The sequence below is a fragment of the Macrotis lagotis genome, chromosome X (assembly GCF_037893015.1).
Source record: "Macrotis lagotis isolate mMagLag1 chromosome X, bilby.v1.9.chrom.fasta, whole genome shotgun sequence".
NCBI lineage: Eukaryota > Metazoa > Chordata > Mammalia > Peramelemorphia > Peramelidae > Macrotis > Macrotis lagotis.
The window spans coordinates 92747857-92771496 of record NC_133666.1 but is presented as its reverse complement, the minus strand read 5'-3'; the positions used below and the strand labels follow the sequence as shown (position 1 = coordinate 92771496).

Here is a 23640-nt window from a genome sequence, read left to right as displayed (position 1 = left end):
GATCAAGACTAGAATAAACATTAAAGATTTTTCCTATCTCTGATATAAAGAACTATTCTAGGAATGTTATGTATATTAACATAATTTTCTAAGACCAGAATCAGAATATATCCATTCCTGTTTCACCTAAATATGCATTATTAATCTAGAAAGTGGTGATGAGCAGGAGAAACCCCAGTCATTTCCTTTCATTTCCTGGTCAACACTCCAAACATATATTTCACTCATTCTTGCCTCCAAACCCTTGGAGGCCCATGACATTTTTCCAGTTTGGAATGCCCTCCATCATATCTTTCCTTACCTCCCCAAATCCCACTTAACCCCTCCATGACACACATCTACCTGCTTCATGAGAATTTTCCCAACTCTTTAACTTAAAGTGATCTCAAAAACACTTTTGAATCTCCAATACCTACAATACTTAAGCATGGATCATAAGAGCTGTTTCCTAATCTCTAATTATGTTGTATATCAGTTTTGTCTCACTCTTGAGCCTCAGGAATAAGCTTCATAAAGAGATGTCATTTTCTTTTCAGCTCTCTAGAGAATCTACTACTGTACTATCAATATGGTTATGACTTAGTAAAGAATAACTGATTGACTGAAAATCTGTCATATTAGGTGCTTTATATGGACAAAAATATTTTTTACAAAGAAGATTAAACTATCACCACACAAAGGAAAATGTCCTATAAGTTATAGCTAAAAAAATCAACAGTTTCACATGGTGTCTTTTAAATGTACCGTACACTGTGTACCTTTTATGACAAACCAAACTCAAATGGTTTGATTAATAGCTGAGACTAATAGGTCCCTTAGATAACTAGAATCATTCCTTTAGCTAAATGAAGAGTATTTTTGTTATTTTGTATGTATTTTAAAAGAATTGATCATTGTAATATTGTTTTTTAAGAGTTTTTCTTTATATTTAAGATAAACCTCTATAGAATAAAATTGAGGAATTCGGTTTAGTAAAGACTGTGTTTTGAAATCTTGAGTATAAATTAGCAAAGTTAGGAAATAATTGGGAAGATTTGTTCCCATTAATTCATAACCACAAAGAAACTATTAAGAATGGGGGAAACCAGGTATACAAATAACTTCTTTTAACCCTACTTTCAGTATAATTATTAACGGACTGGTAAATACGCCTAAGAAACTTCATTTACACATTTTTACTTTATGCATTGTCTTTTAAAGTGTCAAAGTATTTTACACTATAATCAAGACTGTACCTGGGCTGGACCTGTACTGTGAAGTCACATTTAGTCCCAGAAATATCCCTAGAAATACAGGACATAAATAGAAATATTATAGTATATGCATATGAAAGGGAAAATTTTAAGCAAGGGCACTTATTTCAGTAAAAGTTTGTTGAATGAAAATAAACAGAAATGATGGCTTTTATACTCTCTGCAGCAGGAGGTTGGGATAAGTGTACTTGAAATGCATACAATATCTAGCACACTGTAATTACATCTTATAGTCAATACTGAGTTCATATGCCAGATTGTAAGTGATATTGGAAAACAATTTACATGGAACTACTGATTTGTTGCACTTGTGGAGTCAATGCAAATGCAAAACAGGTTTCTCGAAAATGCTGACTGTTGTTTGATGCTAAAGAAAGAAAGAATTACAGTTTTAATTACCTTCAAGTATGTACATCAAGAGAAGAGACATTAGAAAAAAATAACACTGACATTCAGTATAAAATGTTTTAGAGTTGTAAAGAAAGCACTTAAAACAAAAACAACGCCCCAGCTATAGACTAGGACTAATCAGCCTTGAAAAAATCGGTATCAGAACAAAATACTGCAATTTAAATTCAGAAAGTGTATCCTCGAAAAACATTAGCAAGACATAAAAGATACTGCTTGTGCATACGCACATACTCATATATATTACCATTAAAAAACGTTACCATTGAAATTTAAATTATCTAATGGTGAAGAAATATAACTGATTTTTGAAGGAAATATTTTATATCCTAAGAAACAAATTTTAAATGAATTCAGTTCAGATTTATATCTGTGGTCCTCAAAACAATCTCTCTTCCCACAAGATAATGCAACGGCGACCATTTTCAAATTTTAGCCATAACCAATACCTTAACTCTAAGATATAATACTGGTTATGGAAGAAAGAGGCTCAGGGAAATGACTTAAAGACTAATGATAGGCTAAGACACAGATCACTATAAAAAGATAAAAACATCATTTAGAGATGAGTTCCAAATCAAACTAGGGCTACAAAACCACAGGATTCTATCTCCAGATTATTTCAGTATTGCTTTATAGTGTTAAAAAAAAAAAAAAAGACCACACAACAGCTCAGCTGACAAGTTCCTTGAAGTTCAATTGGTAAAACAGCATATTAAAAAGAGAAGATAGCTAATATACAAATGCTAAATCAGAAATTTTATGGTTCACTCAACCCTCTTTTTCTTCCCTTCAACGTATTAAATAATAGAGGTGGTGGGTTTTATTGAATTAAGCAACTTCCTGTTCTATTCAGTCAATATACATATATGGGGCATTTAGTATTTATAAAGAATTGTAATAGATGCCAAGGATACAAAGATAGGAAACATAAAAAATCCTACCATCAAAGTGTTTACAAGTTAATAAAGGGGATAAGGTTTCTGCCCAAATTAGGTAGATAGAATATGATCTAGATAAAAGAGTGCTATAAGAAATATGATGAAGTTGGCACTTTGCCTCAGGATGGTGAATATTAGAAAGATTTCATAAAGGCAGGTAGCATCTGATCTAGGCTTTGAAGTAAAGGGAAAGTTTCAGTACATAGAAAGAAGGGAGGAATGCCTCTCAGGATAAGTTACATGAGTGAATGGAGTTGAATTTTAGAGCATGTTCTCAGTAGCAGAATTGTATAATACACTAAGTAAAAGAGGGGAAAATCAAGCTAGAAAGCTAGGTTGCAGTTATACTATATAAGGTGGGGATTTTTTTGGATTTTTTTCTACAAGGCAATAGGATTAAGTGACTTGCATAAGGTCACACACCTAAGCAAGTTTATTAAGTATATTAAGACTTAGTAGATTTGAACTCAGGTCCTTCTAACTCCCAGACTGGTGCTCTATCTATGTCACCTAGTTGCCCCTATATAAGGCTTTTAAGATCAGATGAAAAGATTTATATTCTATTTTTTTTCTTTTTTTTTGGTTTTTCTAAGAGTAGGGCTAAGAGACTTGCCCAAGCTCACATAGCGATGTAACAATTAAGTGTCTGAGGCTGAATTTAATTAACTTTTTAAATTTTTTTAAATTTTACAATTTCCCCCCTTATCTTGCTTCTCTCCCCCACACAGAAGGCAGTCTGATAGTCTTTACATTATTTCCATGGTACATACTGACCAAAATCAAATGCATTGTGAGAGAATTCATATCCTTAAGGAAAAGCCAAAACATAAGAGATAGCAAAATTGCATAATAAGATAAGGGGTTTTTAAAAAATTAAAGTTATAGTATTTGCTCTTTCTTTAAAATCTTCCGTTCATTCTCTGGTTACAGATGGTATTCTCCATCACAGATAACCTAAAATTGTTCCTGATTGTTGCAATGATGAAATGAGCAAGACCATTAAGGTTGATCGTCATCCCCATGTTGCTGTTAGGGTGTACAGTGTTCTTCTGGTTCTGCTCATCTCACTCATCATCATTTCATGTAAATTCTTCCGGGCTTCTCTGAATTCCCATCCCTCCTGGTTTCCTACTAGAACAGCAGTGTTCCATAACATATATATATATATATATATATATATATATATATATATATATATATATATATACACACACACACCACAATTTGTTCAGCCATTCCCCAATGATGGACATTCACTCAATTTCCAATTCTTTGCCAAACAGGGCTGCTATGAATATTTTTGTACAAGTGATGTTTTCACCCCTTTTCATAATCTTTTCATGGTATAAACCCAGTAGTGGTATTGCTGGATCAAGGGGTATGCACATTTTTATTACCCTTTAAGCATAATTTCAAATTGTTCTCCGGCAAAGGCTGGATCAGTTCACAGCTCCACCAAAAATGCAAGAGGGTCCCAAATTTCCTAAATCCCTTCCCAAAATTGATCATTGTCCTTTCTGGTCATATTGGCCAGTCTGAGAAGTGAGAGGTGGTACCTTGGAGATGCTTTAATTTGCTTTTCTCTAATCAGTAATATTTTAGAGCAATTTATCATAAGAGTATGGATTGCTTTGATTTCCTCACCTGTAAATTGCCTCTCTGAGGCTGAATTTGAATTCAGGACCTCTAGACTCTGGGGAGTCACCTAGCTGCCTCATTTTCTCCTATTTATATTATATTCTGTAAGCAAATAGCCAATAACTGGGGAGGTGATATGGTAAAATGTATGCATTAGGAAGGTTATTTTGGCAGCTGGATAAAGGATATATTTAGAGAAGGGAAGGAAAGAATGGAGGAAAATTAATAGGACTCACTAGGAAAAAATGACTGACATAGGGAAAAATAAAAAATTCTCTCCATATATACTCTGAATGTTGATTCTATTCATAAGTCAACATTTCCCTAACAATCAGTACTCACAGAAAAACAAAGAGGAAAATGCATATAAATGCATTACTACCAAAAAAGTACAAAAGCCCTCCTGATCCAGGCTTTTCCAATTTGAACTTAGAAATATAAATTAAAATTTGTTTGGTGACCTAGATAGAACTTGGAGAAAATAACTGGATATATGAATCAGAGTTTATTATTGAAACAATTTTCAACTTAACTTTCAAAAGGTACCCTTCTTAACTGAAATACACTTAAATGTCTGTTTTCAAATACATAAACATAGAAACAAAAGCTAAACCTATAATAAAGCAGAGCATCTCTGTTAGGCAAAGGAAAAGTCCATAACAACTAGGGGCCCTGTTTAAATTGTGTAAAGACTTCAGTCTAGCAAACCAAGTTTATTTTAGATCTTTTGGCTCTGTTCCTAGGCCAGTATTAAAGTAACATCAGAAGCACAAAGATTCATAACACTTTTTAGACAAAATTTCAAAATCCTCTCAATAGATAACAGGAGAGCAAGGCTGCAAGTGTATACATTTTATATTCTTCCACCTTGTCTCCCCACTAGATTCCATACATTAGATCCCCTGAGTGGCTTTAAAGCAATGTGTTTGATGAATGAATACATTTGAGCAACAAAATGTTTTATATGCTAGCTGCTTTGGGAGAGGAGGTGCAATGCAGAGTCAAAGAAATAAAACAGTACCATTAACCTCAAACAGACGATGATTTCTCTCATAGTTTCAATGATACCTACCATCTTCTCTACATTGTCCTTTTCTACTCAGGTACTCCCTTGTTCCAAGAGAACTCATTTGCTACAAGTTTCAATGACCACTTCTTGTGCTAGATGACTCTCACATTGATCAACATCACCAGTCTTTTAAGTGTTCCAGTTCTACAACTTCAACAATCCACACACCTTAAATTCAATATCTAAAAGTGAACTTATTCTTTTCCCCTAAACTTACTCTTGTATTCTGACTTCTCTTTGTCAGTGGTAATACTAATTATCTACTCTTCTAATTCTGTATCTCTCATTTCCAGGTAGTAACACATATTTTGACAGTTTGGTTGCTGCTACCTATCGATCCCTTGCTCTCTAGTATTACTGATAAAACTCCAGTAGGGAAAGGAAGAAACTGAAGCAGCCATCTCAAAGATCTTATCTCCACTCCATTCTGTCCTTCATAGTGCTGTGAGGCTTTCTTGATGTAGAGAACTAAACTGGCTATCACAAATTTAGTTGGACCAATTCTTCCTTCCCATGTGAAGAAGGTCTTAGTACTATCAACACTGTTGAAAGGCATCAGAAGCTCTCTGCTTTCTCCTAAGTTCTATTGTCATTTATCTTAAGCATTTCCACAACTTTTTCCAGCTTATCTCCTCCTATTCTCTTTTGAAAATCCTACATTCCAAGTGAGAGAACCAAACTAACTCCATCTTCTATCATCACTGATACTTAGCTACTGGGGCTAAGTCTTAGTCTCCTATAAATCACATGATTTCAGGGAAATACTGCTATTGTACAGCAGCCAAAGCCAATATAAAGTTTAATTAGAACAAAGCTGTTTCTTATTCCTCTTTCCCTCTACATAACAAACAAAAAAGTACATAAAATACATCTAGCTGTATTATTATTTTGATCCAAAACAAAAGTGATTTGTGAAACTAGATGGGATGTATAGGTGGGAAGAATATATATAATTTTTAGGTTTTTGCAGGCTAAATGGGCTTAAGTGGCTTGCCTGAGGTCACACAGCTAGGCAATCATTAAGTGTCTGAGACTGGATTTGAACCCAGATACTCCTGACTCCTGGGCCGGTGCTTTATCCACTGCACCACCTAGCTGCCCCCAAGAATATTTTTTTAAAGAAAGATTTTATTTACTTTGAGTTTCAGAATTTTTCCCCTATTTTTGCTTCTCTCCCCCACCCTCCACAGAAGGCAGTCTGTTAGTCCTTACATTGTTTCCATGATATACATTGATCTCAGTTGAATGTGATGAGAGAGAAATCATATCCTTAAGGAAGAAAAATAAAGTATAATAGATTGCAAAATTACAGAATAAGACAATGGTTTTTTTTTTTTTAAATTGAAGGTAATACTTGTTGTTCTTTGTTCAAACTCCATAATTCTTTCTCTGGATACAGATGGTATTCTCCATTGCAGATGTCCCAAAATTGTCCCTGATTGTTGCACTTATGGAATGAGCTAGTCCATAAAGTTTGATAGGTTGTACAATGTTTTTCTGGTTCTGATCATCTCGCTCTGCATCAGTTCATGCAAATCCTTCGATACTGGAAGAGTATTACTGATGAGAAAGATTCAGGAAAAGATTAATGTGAAAAGTAATATTTGAGTAGAAAGGATGAACAGAAAAGACTTAAAAGACTAAACTGGTGAAAAAAGAACCTTCCAAGTGCAGTATGACCAAAAGGGGCAAATATGGAACAGCATAAAGTATATTCCGGAAATAGAGATTTGCCCAGCTTGCTGGAGCATGAAATATGGGGAATAGAACAAGAGTAATAAGTCTTGTGATATGGCCGTCTGGTCATGGGACATGTTGAATATCAGGAAAATGTTAACAGGAAAGAAAGATTCAGGCAATAACATTTCAAACATGGAAGCCTGGGTTGAATTGTAGTACAACTACCAAAAATAGTTCAGGTTTAAGAGGAGAAGTTTAGTTTTGAATATTCTAAGTTCAAGCTGCACTCTGGGCAACTGGGAAACAGAAAAAGATTCAGAAGCTATCTTTCTAGGATCAGTAATAATAACAGAAAAACATACTTATATAGATCTATAAAGCTTGCAAAAAGGTTTATATGCATCACCTTAAATAAGGTTTAAAACAGTAAGTATATTGATATTATTCCCATTTTATTGAAGAGTTAACTGAAGCTCTGAGAGATATTTGTTCACAATCATTCTACTATTAAATTTAAGATGTGAGCTTGGATCTTCAGTTCCAGGTCCAGCTCTCTTAAGTAGAAGCCCATGCTGCCTCTTTGCAGATTTGAGAGTTGAAGCCAAGAATGAATAAAGGGAATGGAAAGACAGCATCTTAGAAAATGATGAATTGCTTAGCAAAAAAAAAGATAGTAGCAACAGTTAAAGAGAGAGCAGGTGAACTCAGGGAGAAGAGCATTTGAATAGAGATTCTGAGCAGGAAGAGAAGTCAAGAGGCCATGTAGTTCTACTGTCTTTTAGTTGAGGAAATGTAAGTGGGAACAATAAATGAAGGGGTTTTGAAAAGACAAAGTATCCAAAAAGGAGTGTGTGATTAACCCATTGTGGTATGTGTACCAAGAAGTACTGAAAACACTAAGTAGCTTCAGCGATTTTATAATTATTGTTGACCCATCATTTAAACAAAAGGTTTTATATTCTTTAGAAAAAATACTACACAATCAATATACCACCTCCACTCAGTAACTATGGCATCCCATATTAACAAAGGAAATTTAGGCAAAACATACTAGTACAATGACTATTACATTGCTTTATTCTCTGGTACCCATTACATCTCTTTACCAAAAAGAAGAAAGGCATGTTTCATCATCACTCCTCTGCAAATAAGATTGTTCATGACATTGATTTAAATCAGGATGACTTAGGAATGTTTTCTCTAATGCAAATTAAAGCATCTCTGTGGTACCACCTCACACCTCTCACACTGGCCAATATGACCAGAAAGGGCAATGATCAATATTGGAAGGGATGTGGAAAATCAATTATTACATTTTTGGTGGAGCTTTGAACTCATCCAACCTTTCTGGAGAGCAATCTAGAAAAATGGCCAAAAGACAACAAAAATGTGCATACCCTTTGATCCAGCAATAACACTACTGGGTCTATAACCTGAAGAGATGATGAAAAAGGGTAAAAACATCATTTGTACAAAAATATTCATAGCTACCCTGTTTGTTGTGGCAAATAATTGGAAATTAAGTGAATGCCTTTCAAATAGGGAATGGTTTAATAAACTGTGGTATATGTATGTGATGGAGCACTATTGTGTTGTTAGAAACTAGGAGCGATGGGAATTCAGGGAAGCTTGAAAGTATTTGCATGAACTCATGCTGAGCAACATGAGCAGAACTAGAAGAACATTGTACACCCTAACAGCAACATGAGGGTGAGGATCAACATTGATGGACTTGTTCATTCCATCAGTGTAACAATCAGACTCAATTTTGGGGTATCTGCAATGAAGAATACCATCTGTACCCAGAGAATGAATTGTGGAGTTTGAACAAAGATCAAAGAGTATTACCTTCAATTTATTAAAAAAAAGCCATTATCTTATTCTGTAATTTTTCTATCTCTTATACTTTATTTTTCTTCCTTAAGGGTATGATTTCTCTCTCATTACATTCAACTTAGATCAATTTATACCACGGAAACAATGTAAAGACTAACAGACTGACTTCTGTGGCAGAGAGGGGAAGCAAGATTGGGGGAAAAATTGTAAAATTCAAAATAAATAAAATCTTTCTTTAAAAAGGAATGTTTTCTCTTGCTTTCCAGGAATTATCATTTATAATGGTTACTTCCTTTTGCATCAAATCATTCATGGTCTTTCAAGGTCCTTCAATTTGTAAATTGTAATGTTACAATAGTATTTCATTACATTTATATACCTCAGTTTTTTTTAGTCATTTCCCAATCCATGACACCCATTTTGTTTCAGAGTACCTTTGTGACAGAAAAAGTGGTGCTGGGAATATTATGCCATATGATCAATCAGACAAAAAATATTAATTGCCTATCCTTGTACCAGGCACTATGCTAAACACTGGAGGCAGAAGACAGACTCTGTTCACAGGGAGCTCAAAATCTAATGGGCAAAACAACAAATAAATAAATATGTATAGAAGTTATATACAAGATAAAAATGAAGTAAATAAGAGGAGTTCACTAGAATTAAGATGTTGGGAAGGACTTCCTTTACAAGTGAGATTTTTAGGTGGGATATAAAGAAAGTCAGTGAAGACAGTAAGTGGAATGTTACATGCATAGGGGACAGTCATAATAAATGTCAAGAGCCAGAAGATTAAATGTCTTATTTGTAGGATAGCCAGGAGGTTACTGTCATTGAATCGAAGAGTATATGTTGGGTATTAATACACAAGAAGACTGGAAAAGCAGAAGAGGGCTACATTGTAAAGGGCTTTGAATGTCAAACAGAGAATTTTGTATTTGAACCTGAAAAAACAATAGGGAACTGTGTATGCACGTGCATGAGAAAGGGTTGGGGAGGGTGGAGAGAGCAAGAAAGAGAGAAAGATGATCAAACCTGTACTTTATTTTTTATTTTTATTTTTTTAGGTTTTTTGTAAGGTAAATGGGGTTAAGTGGCTTGCCCAATGCCACACAGCTCGGTAATTATTAAGTGTCTGAGACCCGATTTGAACCCAGGTATTCCTGACTCCAGGGCCAGTGCTTTATCCACTACGCCACCTAGCCACCCCAAACCTGTACTTTAAAAAAATCACTTTAGCAGGATGAGTTAGAGGCAGGCAGACCCACCATTAAATTACTGCAATTGCCCAGTTTTGAAACGATGAGGGTCTGCACTAAAGTGGTGACAATGTCTGAGGACAGAAGGAAATATATTCAAGAAATAATGCAAAAGTGAAATAAATAGACCTGGCAACAAATTAAATTTGGGGATGGGGGTTGCTTAGAGGGATGACTGCCGTCCACAGTAATAGTGAAGGTTGTGGGTCAAGATGGTTTAGGGGGAAAATGTTTGGTTTGAGGGAAATTTACTTTAAGATGTCTACTGGACTTTCAGTTTGAGGTATCTGAAAAGCCAAATGAAGATGCAAAATTAGAGGAAAACAGGGAAGTTAGAGCTGGGTAGGAAGATTTAAGAATCATCAGCATAAAGATGATAATGAAATCCATGGGATCTGATGAGATAATAGGATAGATGAAGAAGAGAAGAGGGCTTGGGACAGAATCTTCTGGGTGGATGAGGATTCAGCAAAGACAGAAGTGGTCAGTTAGATAGGAGGGGCATCATGAAGAAGTAATGGAGAAAACTCAAGTCATGTCATGGTTAGGTAGGGATATTTTGTTTTGGTAAGTCAGAGGCATAATAAAGGAATTATAATGAAGGAAAGTGATAAAACTTTTCCACAAGCAAACAAAATTAGTTGAATTTTGAAAGCAAAGTAGTTGATGAAAAGTTATTGGGATAAAGAGTTAAATTGAGCTCTTCGATCTGATTGTCACCCAGATGCAGAGGGAGATTCAGAGGGAAGAAGAAAGCATTCACCCAAGGGAAAGGTGAGACCAAAGGAGCAATCCGAGGGTCTGGATAGATGATAGTTTGTGAAGAAAAGAGGAAAAAGAATAGGATGGGGTGATCTTCTCTATCTGGCCATCTGGTCCATCCAACAGAGTACAGCTCCTAGGGAAGGCCAGGCTCTACAGGAGGCACTCCAGGACTTCCAGGTATCCCTTTGCAGCCAAGCCAAACTGAAGGCCCAGCAGGACCTGCTGCAGAGCAAGTTGGAGCAACTGGGTCCTGGGGAGCCACCCCCTGTCCTCGTGCTCCAGGATGACCAGCACTCCACCTCCTCCACAGTACGTCTGTTTCTCCTACCTCACTGTTCTGACCCCCTGACCATGCCCTGGCCAGAGACAATGTTGTCTGCCTAACTCCATTTCTGCTTCCTTCAGCATTTAGTAGACCCTTATTATGCTTTTTCCCCTTTACTGAAAACTCAGTCATGCCCTGAAATCTATCTTTGATCGCAGGAGCAGGAGCGTGAGGGTGGAAGGACACCCACATTGGAAATTCTGAAGAACCATATCTCAGGAATCTTCCGCCCTAAGTTCTCAGTAAGAAGGTTTAGATACTCAAGTACCAAACCCATTCACTCTATATTCCTCCCACTTTGTTTTCCTCCTTTTCTCCTTGATCAGTTTTCATGTCCTGTCAGACAGGGTGGTCTGGGCCTTCACTTATGGGGAAAAAGTGCTGTCCTTGGGAGCAGCTGTTCCTATGCTGGGTTAGTCACATATCCCCTATGATTTCAAAGCCACAGTGTTCACCACCAATCTCCTACTCCACAGCTCCCCACCCCCAATCTTGACTATGACCTCAATAGCTCCATCCAGACCTTGACTTTGATTATACATTAGCCCCTTACATTAAGAATGTGGCTCAATTGAACAAACATTTATTGAGTCTAACATATGCAGTGGTAGGCAATATGGGTTATCAAAGATGAGTTGGATGTGTTCCATGCCCTTGAGTACTTACAATTGGGGACACATCCATAAATAACTATAACCCAATACAGTATTTTACTAAGAGCCATAAGAGAAGTTTTTCAGGGTTTTTGAACAGAAGTAAATCATATATGATTGGGAGAATAGTAGAAGATTAAGAAGCTGGCATCCAGTGTGGACCTTAAAGGATAAGTAGAATTTTTAAAAAGTTATTACTGCCTTTAGTTTTTACACCACCATTATTTCCCCTTAACACTTCACCCCCTCACCAAATTCTTCTTTGCAAACAAAGAATTGGTAGAATTTTGACAGGAGGGATGGGGGTAGGGGAAGGAGCATTCTAAGTGGAGGGAATAGAACGAATAAGGGTATGGATGTGGAAGAGGTGTGGAACATGTTCAGGGAACAGCAGGTAGTCTGCTTTGGCTAAAGCAAAGGGAACATTTGCTATGGTAGTGAGAGATAAGACTAGAGATAAAAGTGCCATATGGTAAAGGACTCTGAATGTCAAACTGAGAAGTTTGTACTTAATTTGGAAGGAAGTAGGGCTCTATTGAAGGGCATTGGGAGGGGGACATGAAGGGTAGGGGAAGGTAAGAGTTATATAATCCAAGCTGTTCTTTTGGCAACATGTGTGAAATAAACTAAAGGGTGAAAAACTGGAGTTGGGGAGATAGGAGGTTATTACAATAGTCTAAGGAAAAATTATGAGTCTGAATCAAGGAGGAGGTAGTGGGAAGTTCCATATGTTTATCTGGGGTTTTCCCCTCTACCCTCAGCTCCCTCCACCACTACAGCTCATCCCAAATATACAGAAGCCTCTACAGGACCAGGTGTGGTATCATGGCGCTATCCCACGAACAGAGGTGCAGGAGTTACTAGTGAATTCTGGGGATTTTCTCGTGCGAGAGAGCCAGGGAAAACAGGAATACGTGCTATCTGTCCTGTGGGATGGGCAACCTCGGCATTTCATCATCCAATCTTCAGATGTGAGTTTGGGGAGGAGGGGCATTATGGGACTATTGTATCCATTATCCCTTTTACAGGCAAACCCTTTGGGTCAGAAAAATACCGAGCAGGGATAGATGAGGAATATTGGGGCTATAAGAATTCTAAGGTTATAAGAAATCTAAGAGATGATCCAACTTAGCCTATTCAATTTACACATAGGGAAACCAAGACTAAGATTAAATGACTATCTAACATCATATGTCTAGTTAGTGACAAAATTGATTTAGAACCAAGGCTTCCTACTCTAATCCATTATTCTTTTTATTAAACTATGCTGAATCTCCATCTAGAGAAATTCAGAGAGGAAACCATATTAGTATGTGAATGGTATGACTGGATATGACAACTGATATGAATAGGATCTGATCTGTTTCTTACAAAAGTATGCCTTAGCAACTAAGCCAGGAAGACCACAGTCCCTTTTTCCAGTGCAAGGCTGTTCACAAAGGCCTGGCCAGCCCAAATTCAGGTATGCTGATTTCTTGCTCTTATCCCCTTTACAGAACCTATACCAGCTAGAATGGGATGGATTCCCTAGCATCCCCTTGCTTATTGACCACTTCCTCCACTCCCAGGAGCCCCTCACCAAAAAAAGTGGTATCAGTCTGAAGAAGGCAGTCCCAAAGGTAATTTTCCCAAGCTGTGCCTCTAGATTTCCTCCCTCATCCTTTGGTAAACTGGTCCATCTGTCCCCACCCTAATGGCTTTTGCATCCCCCCCATCCTTTTGCATCTAATACTTTATCCAAGAGATATTTGTCCTAGAATCTGGAGGGCAGAGGAGGGAAGGAGAAAAGCAAAGATTTTTAAAGGGGACTTAGCTCACAAAGTAGGAAAGAACCTTTCCAGTAGACCTGGCCTGCCCAAACCTCATGAAAATAGTCCAACAACCTTTCTATGTAACATTAGCTCAGTTTTTCCAAATCTACTTCTCCAGGATAAATGGGTCCTAAACCATGAAGATCTAGTGCTGGGTGAAAGAATTGGACGGGTAAGTGTCAGTGCTATGCTGGCTTGAATCCTCTGTCTGAATCACTCATGCCTCCCCACTGATTTCCCCCTCCCTAACCCCAACCCTCACCTCCCCTTTTTCAACTCCTAAGCTATATACATGAAATAGCCTCCCTCTTATTTCCTAATTTTCTCCTATTAAGATACAAAGCTTTATTTGATTACAAATTGGTCACTAAATTTTAGTTTGAACCAAGTAATTGCATACATTTTAGACACTGGCAACCCCCAATTATTATCTGGCTAGCAGATCACTTTAAAGATGACTTCTCCATGACATTCACTTATATTTGTATTTGGAGGAACCTAATATGAGAATTTGAAAGGAACTCAGAATCCCTCTAGGCCAAGTTCCTTATTTTACAATTGGGACTGAGTCCTAAGGAGATTAAACTTGTCAATGTTGGTTAGTATAATTTCAGGGTGTATAGGTTGGGTTTTTTTAAGTTTATAATTTTTTTGAGCTTTTTAATATTCTCTTTTTAAATTTAGAGTTCCAAATTCTCTCCTTCCTTCCCCACACATTAAGGAAGCAAGCAATATGATATCCCTTGTACATGTGAAATTATGCAAAATATAATTTTTTTTCTATACTAGCCATGTTGCAAAGAAAAATAGAGTGAAAAAATATATGATTCAGTCCACACTTAGAGTTATCCATTCTCTCACTGAAGGTGGATAGCATTTTTCATAATGAGTCCTTTGTAATTGAATTAGATCATTATATTGATCAGAATATCTATGTTTTTTACAGCTGATAATCATTATAATATTGCTCTTACTTTGTAAAATGTTGTGTTGGTTCTGTTCACTTCACTTTACATCAGTTTATATAAGTCTTTCCAGGTTTTCTGAAATTCTTGTCATTTTTTATAGCCTAATAGTATTCCATAACAATCTATATCATAACATATTCAGCCATGCTCCAGTTGATGGACATCTCCTTAATTCCCAAGTCTTTAGCACCACAAAAAGAGGTGCTATAAATATGTTTTTTTACATACATATGGATCCTATTCCTTTATCTTTGGTCTCTTTGGGAAGCAGAGCTAGGGTTGCTGGTCAAAGAGTATGCAGAGTTCTATAGCCCTTTGAACATAGTTCCAAATTGTTCTCCAGAATGATTGGACTAGTGTACAACCCCGACTAGAGTGCATTAGTTTCCTTATTTTCCCACATACCTTTCAGTGTTTGTAGTTTTCCTTTTCTGTCATACTAGCCAGCCTGATAGGTATGGTAACAGGGTATGTAGTTTTTAACAATGGCTCAGAAACATATTTAGGAGGATAAATCTGCTAAAAACATAAAGGCATTTCAAATCCAAACAGAAGGTTATCTATGTCATTTCTCTCAATTAGCTTAGGAAACTGGAGCTTATTTTCTTATTATATATGTACTTGAGTTGATTCCTCAACTTAATTTAAACTCCTTAAGAGACATTGGTGGCTAGGTAGCGCAGTGGATAAAGCACTGGCCCTGGAGTCAGGAGTACCTGGGTTCAAATCTGGTCTCAGTAATTGCCTAGCTGTGTGGCCTTGGGCAAGTCACTTAACCCCATTTTTTTGCCTTGAAAAAAAAAACTTAAAAAAAAAAGAGAGACATTGGATTTGCTCCATTCTCTGGAGAGAGAGTTTGCAAAAGAAAGATGGATTGACTGATATAATGCTGAGGTTCCAGGGAAAAGGGTAATTGGGAAGGATGAAAACAAGATGATTGAATGGTGAGGACTCTGCTTTGAATCTAAGTTTTTTTCCAGGGGAACTTTGGAGAGGTGTTCAGCGGCCGTCTGTGGGCTGACAACACTCTGGTGGCAGTAAAGACCTGTCGAGAAATTCTCCCACCAGATCTCAAAGCCAAATTTCTGCAAGAAGCCAGGTGAGAAGTAGTAGTAGTATAAATTCTTCATCCAGCTCCTAGACTGCCCTAGTTCATTTTCTAGTTGACTGGTTCCTATTCAGTTTACTTATGTCAAGCACCCGGGGAAAGATATGAAGTTTAGGCAAGACATAGTCCTTCATGGCTCATGTCACAAGAAGATCCTAGCAGGGCCTAGAAAAGACAGTTGAATCACCCAATAAATTTTGAAAATTGTATTCCTCAGCATGTGAAAATTAAATCCTTTATTCATTACCAATACTTATTGTTTGTTATAGATTTGAAATCTTCTCTATAATATCTTTGACTTGATAAAACAAAATATATCCTTCCATGCCACTGAGAGCAGAGTTCATTAACAATATATATACATTTATAGAAGTAACATTAAAAAAGATCCCTAGAAGTCCCCTTTATATTGGGCCTAGGTAGCTGCCTGCTTTGCCTCCTGTCTTCTCGACTTACCTAAATATACTGTCTGCCTTCCTTCAGTTGAGGAAGAGAGAACATAGATTGTGTTATATTAAAGTAAGGTTCTGAATCTGGCCCTAATCCCCTTCCCTGGTGATTCTCTCACAGAATCTTGAAGCAATACAGTCATCCCAACATTGTTCGACTCATTGGTGTCTGTACCCAGAAACAACCTATCTACATTGTCATGGAGCTGGTGCAAGGTGAGTGTCTCCAAGTTAGAGAAGATAGTCTAGTCAAAGCAGCTTCCTGTGGCAGTGTCAAAAGTACCCAGCCAACTTCTTCACTTCCAAGACTTCTAGTTCCTTAGGAGTTTCCAGTTACATTGTTGAAGGCTTAAAACATATGAGAAGTATTGAAGAAAACTAATAATCATTGTAAGATAATTATACAGCACCTCATTGTTTAGAAAGTGCTTTCCTCACAGTAGCCTAGAACAAGAATTATTATCTCCACCTTACAGATGAGGAAACTGAGTTAATAAAAAATAACAATAGCTAATATTCATGTAACACCTACCATAGCCAGCGCTTTACAATTATTAATTCATTTGATCCTCACAAAAGCCCTGGGAGGTAATTCTATTATTATTCCCATTATGCTCCATAAGACAAACAGAGATTAAGTGACTTATTCAGGCCACAGTTAAGTATCCAAAACTAGATTTCAAACCCAGGTCTTCTTGATTCCAGGCCCAGAACTCCATCCACAACATTATCTAGACTTGCCAATAGTCACTTAGGATTATAACAACAACAACAACAATTATAATCCATATTTCTCTAACCCTGAAATGAGCAAATTTTTGTTGTGGTTCAATGATGTCTGTCTCATTGTGACTCCATGGGCCATACATACCAGAACTTTCTGTCCATGGGGTTTTCCTTGGCAGAGATCCTGGAGGGATTTGCCATTCCCTTCTCCAGTGGATCATTTTGTCAGAACTCTCTACTATGACCTGTACCACCTGCTTGACCTAGCTCATAGTTTCATTGAGTTATGCAAACCCCTATGCAGCAACTAGGCAGTGATTCAGGAGGGAGCTGTAGCACATAGTGTGTGCTTAATAAATATTGATTGATTGATATTGCACTTTTAGAAGCACTTTGCATAAATTATCTCATTTGATAAGAGGTGTCAAATGCATAACTTGAAACCAGGTCTTCTGACTGGTCCTGGTGATTTTTTTCCAATACTTGGTAATGAAATAATGTCCAAGATTCTCCAATACTTGGTAATTAAATAATGTCCAAGATTCTCCAATCCTTTGTGTTCCCTTCATTCCTTCCTCAGGTGGGGACTTCCTGACCTTTCTTCGGACAGAGGGTGCCTGGCTGCGGGTTAAGTTGCTGTTGCAGATGGTGGGTGATGCAGCTGCTGGCATGGAATACTTGGAGAGCAAGCACTGTATCCATCGGTGAGTGCTCACAGAACGTGATGCCCTTCAGTCAAGATGATGGTGGATGAAACCCTGACCCTTTGCTGAGGTTGAGGGGCTGGGGTCATCAGGATTGACCTTGGGTTGGAGGTATTATGGACTTAATTTTTTTGCTACTGCCTTCCCCAGGGACTTGGCTGCTTGGAATTGCTTGGTAACAGAGAAGAATGTGCTAAAGATCAGTGGTTTTGGAATGTCTAGAGAAGGGGCAGATGGAATCTATGCAGCTTCAGGGGGTCTCAGACAGGTCCCTGTCAAATGGACAGCACCTGAAGCTCTTAACTATGGTACCAACTCTTTTTCTCAAATCACACTAGCCCTACCTGGCCCCTGGTCCCTAACCTAGGTCAATGCAGGGTATCCTCTTTATGGGGGTGACATCTGAACCTGAAAGTGGCTCTCTACCTACCTTGTACCATGTAGTTGGGTTGGAGTTTATTTCCAGCATTCCTGCTTTCATCCATTCACCCAACTTCTTATAGACACAAACACACACACAAACACACACACACACACACACACACACACACACACACACACACACACACACGTGCGCGCGTGCGCCTCTTCCCCTTCTACAATTAACTTAGCCCAGTCTAATCTATCGTCTGCTACACCCAGGTCGATGCCATGCTCCCAGCCAGAGTCTAGAGGGTGTCACCAAGGAAGCTGGCACTCCTTTTTTCTTGTCCCTTTACTTTGATCAGAAGACCAAGAACCAGCTCACTGGCTTCTCTTTCCTCCCAATTTGGTTCTCCTCACAGGGCGCTATTCCTCTGAGAGTGATGTATGGAGCTTTGGAATCTTGCTTTGGGAGACCTTCAGCCTGGGGGCATCTCCCTACTCCAACCTCAGCAACCAGCAAACTCAGGAGCTTGTAGAAAAGGGTAAGAAGGGTGACTAACTTCCCTCTGATAAGCTATAAGTTCCAACTTCATCAGGGAAGTTGAATATCCACTTTTCTTCCTCAATAGCTAATTTTTATTTATATCACTATATGTTTTTGTCTCATTCAGTTCTCATAAAAACTCCTTATTATCCTTACTTTTACAGATGAGGAAAATGAGGCTAAGAATAGTTAAGTGACTTCCCACTGTCATATAACTAGTGTCTGAGGCAGCATTTGAATTCAGGTCTTGTTGACAACTGGATTCTTATTGATCCCTAAGACTCTTCACTTCAGCAAAAATTTCAAAAAATGTAGGACTAGAAGGAAATTTAGCAATTGTCTCAGCCAGAAATTTTTTAACTTTGGGTCTATAAGGTTCATGAACAGATTTCAAAGAGATACATGAAATTGGATAAAAAAAAATTACATCTTTATTTAATTGATTTCTGCTGTAATACTATAAATTTTATTTTATACATTTCATAATAGCCAGCATTTATTTAATTCTTAAGCATTTGAAAGTACTTTATAGAGGTCATTTTATGCATTTAAAAGCATTATTCTGAAAAATAATAGAAGCCTCCCCAGAGTGCCAAAGAGATTCATAATACACATGAAAATTAAGAAATTCTGATCTAATTTATCTCAAGATGGTAAGAATTATATTAGGAAATAAGAGATCCTGGAAAAGATAAATGACCACTGATTGTTATTGGACTCCTCCTATTTTCTCATTCTCTTGTTCATCATATTACTCCCCAGGTAGGCGCCTGCCCTGCCCAGACCTGTGTCCTGATGCTGTGTTCCGGTTGATGGAGCAGTGCTGGGCCTATGATCCAGGCCAGAGACCCAGCTTCAGTGTCATTCACCAGGAACTAGAGGGGATCCGAAAACGGCATAGGTGATACCAAGAACAGGGACCCCAGTTTCTGCCTCTCCACCCCTACCCCCAAGGAGTTATTCTGATTGGGAGAACATGCCTTCTCCCTAGCCTCAGCTTTTTCAAAGCCCCAGGGCTGGACAGGTACCAGCCTGGTAGGTACCAGCAGGAGCCCTCAATCTCTCTGGTTGGAGCCAAGTATTCCCCCTAGGCCCATAGTTCACACTGCCAAAATCAGTGCAGGGACATGTTTCTGTACTGGTTCTGTTCTGTACCCTAATGTGCTTCTAGGGTACAAGCTGCTTCCTTCTGTGAGAAATAATAAAGCTACTTATCCTTATTCTGGATACTTTGGATGCAGCTTATTTGGAGAGGCTAGATTTTCTAGTACTTATAACAGTGGAAAAAAATGTGTTTTAGGGACTCTGAGATACATGTGGGGGATGTTGAGGTGGGGTGGGAGTGGAGGGGGCCCTGAATCCTGTGGGAGTCATCAGACCTCATTTACAAATCACTGAGAACAAAGGAGAGATGGCAGAGCCCTGAGGCTAGGGCCCATTTGGCAGGCAGCCTGATCTGAACAAAAGACACTAGAGAACAAAAGAAATTTGCCTGCCTGGAAAGTTATATAGAGTCTTAGAAGTGGAAAGGACCTTAGAAGTCATATAGTCTAGTCTCTTACCCAGTGCAAGAATCCATTGTATATACTGTACTAGCAAGTATCTCTGAGAACTTTCTTTGTATTATGACAAAAATATTTTATCGCTCTTTTGTTACTAAATTGCCTAAATTTCCCCAGTATTATCCTTCCTCCCCCTCCTAGAAAGTCATCTCAAATAACAAAAGATTTTTTTTTTTAATGAAAAGGAGGAAGTGGAAAAAACCAACCAGCAAAACTGATCAACATGTTGAGAAAAACTACTGCGAAACTTTACATAATGATCCATACTTTTGGACCTCCCACCTCTGCAAAAGAGTGGGAAAGGTATCTTTTCATATCTTTTTTTTTAAGGTTTTTGCAAGGCAATGGGGTTACATGGGGAGCCCAAGGCCACACAGCCAGGTAATTATTAAGTGTCTGAGGTCAAATTTGAACTCAGATACTCTTGACTCCAGGGCTGGTGCTCTATCTACTGCACCACCTAGCTGCCCCCTCATATCTTTTTTTTTTAAAGACTTTATTCTGAGTAATTTGTGAAAGATCCATTTTTTGATGGCTATGTGATTTTCCTTTCCATTTATATTGTTGTAGTCATTATGTATATTGATCCCTTGGTTATGCTCATCTTACTTTGCACCAGTTGTCTCTCCATGATTTTTTGGATTCATCATATTTATCATTCTTACAGCATAGTAATACTCCATTCTATTCATATGCCATGGGTTGGTCAAGCTCCCCCTAATCAATAGCATTTACTTTGTTTCCAATTCTTTGCTACCAAAAAAAAAGTATTCCTATAAGTATTTTTGGTTTATTTTGGAGCTTTGTTTTCATAAATGGACTACTTGGGTATATATCCCTAATGTGGGATCTCTGGGTCAAATGGTAGACATTTTAAAAATATATCTGATATAACTTATGAATGTATATATCTTTCTTGCTAATCTCCAATTCCAATTTTAGTGTATATACTCTCAAAGCAAACCCTTGACTGAGCACTTTCATTTAGTGAAGTAGGCTGATTGATTTTTTAACAACTCTAATTTTTAGAAATTTCTCCCTTATATTGAGCCAAAATCTTCTTCCTCGTTGCTTCTAAGTTCTGACTTCTGGAGCAAAACTATCCATCTGAAAAGATAGTTCCAAGCCCCAAAGCTTGGGTTTAGTTTCTTTTTAATATTATGATGGGCAGCTAGGTGGCTCAGTAGGTAGTATGCTGGGCCTGGTTCTGTCAGACCAAACCTTCAACATCTTGAGTAAGAAAAGGTGGAAGCTGAGTCCTGGGAATGACTCCAAAACATTGAGAGTGATTGCAGGACTTTGAATTTGGTTGCAGAGATTTAGGCAGAATGCAGAGAATCATGTAGATCCTTAAGATTTAGAACTGATTGGGACCTTAATGTATATCTAATCCAACCCCCTCATTTTACAGAAGAGGAAACTATCACCTGGAGAGGTAAAGTGATATACCAAAAGACATTCTAGTTCTAAAGTGCAGAGACAAATGTGAAATCCAGGTCTTTTAATTCCAAATGCAAGGGTCCTTCCACTAGATGGGGCTAGACTAGATGATTTCCAAGGTCCCTTTCAGCTCTATAATGCTAATCCTCTGAGCAAGTCTAACCTCAATTGCCCTTTTATTTCATCATCATTGAATACCGTTTACTAAGTATCTCACTTTATTCTATATTTGGTACACTAGCAGCAGAATCCAAAGGCTGTAATAACACCTCCCTCCCTCACTGCACCAAGACACACACACACACAGAGACACACACACACACACACACACACACACACACACACACACACAGAAAGCCAAAATTGTGAAATTTTTCTTTTTTGGTTAAACAAAAATTTATTAAACACCAACTACTAAGGAATACAGAGACAGAAATTAAATCCTGCCCTCAAGGGGTTTATATTCTACTGGTAGGAGTCAACACTTAACCAGGGAAGTAAATGTAAAATACATACAAATAATTTCAGGTGAACAAGAAAGCCCCAAAACTACAATTGTAGAGGAACAAGAGTCTCAGGTACATTTTGAAGACAGTCAGAGCTTCTACAATGAGGAGAAGAGATGGAAGTCCATTTCAGATATCAAAAGCCATTTATGCAAAGCAAAGGCACAGAGATAAAAAATGGCGTTTTTTGGTTTGTTTAGGTTTGGGGTTTTTTTTTTTTTTTCAGAGAAGAGTTAGATTTAATTACCAAAAAAGAGTAGTTAAAGGAATTTAATATGAAATAAAATTGATAAGGTATATGGAAACCAGATTATATAAACCTTTAAATGCCAGTCTGAGAAATTCACATCCTGGTGGCAATGGAAAGTCATTTAGGGTTTTTTTAGAGAGAGGAAGAGGATAATATGTACAGAAATGTGTTCTAGGAATATTAATTCGGAAACTTGAGAATGAATCAGAAAGGAGAGAAAATGGAAACAAGGAAGTCATCTAGAGGGGTGCAAAATCATGAGAGCCTGAACTAGATTCGTAGAGTGAATGAAACGGATGCAAGATTTTATTTCATTTTGGTAACTGAATGGATACATAGGGTTTGAAGGAGAAAGAAAAATCCAGGGCTGTGAACCCAAGTGACTGGAAGCCTAGAGGTGACATTAAGAGAAATGAGGAGGGGCAGCTAGGTGGCGTAGTGGATAAAACACCGGCCTTGGAGTCAGGAGTACCTGGGTTCAAATTCGGTCTCAGACACTTAAAGACCTAGCTGTGTGGCCTTGGGCAAGCCACTTAACCCAATTTGCCTTGCAAAAACCTTAAAAAAAGAAAAGAAATGAGAAAGGCTATAGAGGAAGGATGAGGAAAGGGGAAGAGGGAGACGACCCAATGAGTTCCATTTTTTGACTCACTGAAATTGAGATCTGTGGTAGAGATTTGGAGCTGGTGATGCAAGGTCAGAAAAGGAATTAGAGCTAGATGCCCAGAGTTAGGAATTTATGGAATAGAACTACAATCTTGGAGCGAGTGAGAGCAATAAAGCAGAGTGTAAAGAAAGAAGAGAAGATGGCCCAAGGAGTAGTTCTGACAAGAGAGGGAGAGTGTGATACAACAGAAAAATGAGTGCTGGGAGAACTAGCAGTGAAACAGTTTCCATTTTGCAGCCCTATCTTATTTCCCTTTGGAAACTATCATCCCACCCTCCCACAGCTGCTTAAATCCTTGATCTCATAAAAGAATAGAAAATGTATCTCTGCCAAGATGCTAGTGACTGATAGGTTAAAAGTATTCTCCTTCCCAGAGGAGTCCGGCAATTAAGGATTATTTATTGACTGCCATATCCTCGGCATTGTCCTAAATTCTATCGGATTTACAAGGGAAGACTGAGCTGATCCTGCTCTCAAGAAATTTCCAGCTCAGCTGGAGGGATTAGTTTAACCAACACAAACACGCTCCACATAACAAACAAACAATATAATTAATGAGCGATTGTGCCGTATTTTATTTGCATGTTAATTGGACTCCGAAGTTTGGGGGACGGAAGGCCTCTCTGGATGTCAGGCCTCAGCGGGCAGTGGGGCAGGGATTTGACCCGGGCCCCACAAGTCCTATCGCCCGGCGGTCGTCACAGTCCTCCTG

The 23640-nt window shown here is 38.0% G+C and overlaps 1 protein-coding gene across 1 annotated transcript in view; it reads left to right on the top strand.

The window, feature by feature from the left end:
- LOC141498764 (tyrosine-protein kinase Fes/Fps-like) overlaps positions 1 to 19818 on the top strand; it is a 45318-nt gene extending 25500 nt beyond the window's left edge. The window contains 13 exon segments of the mRNA XM_074201889.1: positions 10785 to 10858; positions 10973 to 10989; positions 10992 to 11158; positions 11333 to 11416; positions 12589 to 12798; positions 13324 to 13446; positions 13757 to 13810; positions 15587 to 15705; positions 16285 to 16379; positions 17470 to 17593; positions 17744 to 17901; positions 18379 to 18501; positions 19266 to 19818. Of these exon segments, the coding sequence (XP_074057990.1) occupies positions 10785 to 10858; positions 10973 to 10989; positions 10992 to 11158; positions 11333 to 11416; positions 12589 to 12798; positions 13324 to 13446; positions 13757 to 13810; positions 15587 to 15705; positions 16285 to 16379; positions 17470 to 17593; positions 17744 to 17901; positions 18379 to 18501; positions 19266 to 19408 (1491 nt within the window). The 3' untranslated portion in view covers positions 19409 to 19818.
- The last annotated feature ends 3822 nt before the right edge of the window (positions 19819 to 23640 follow it).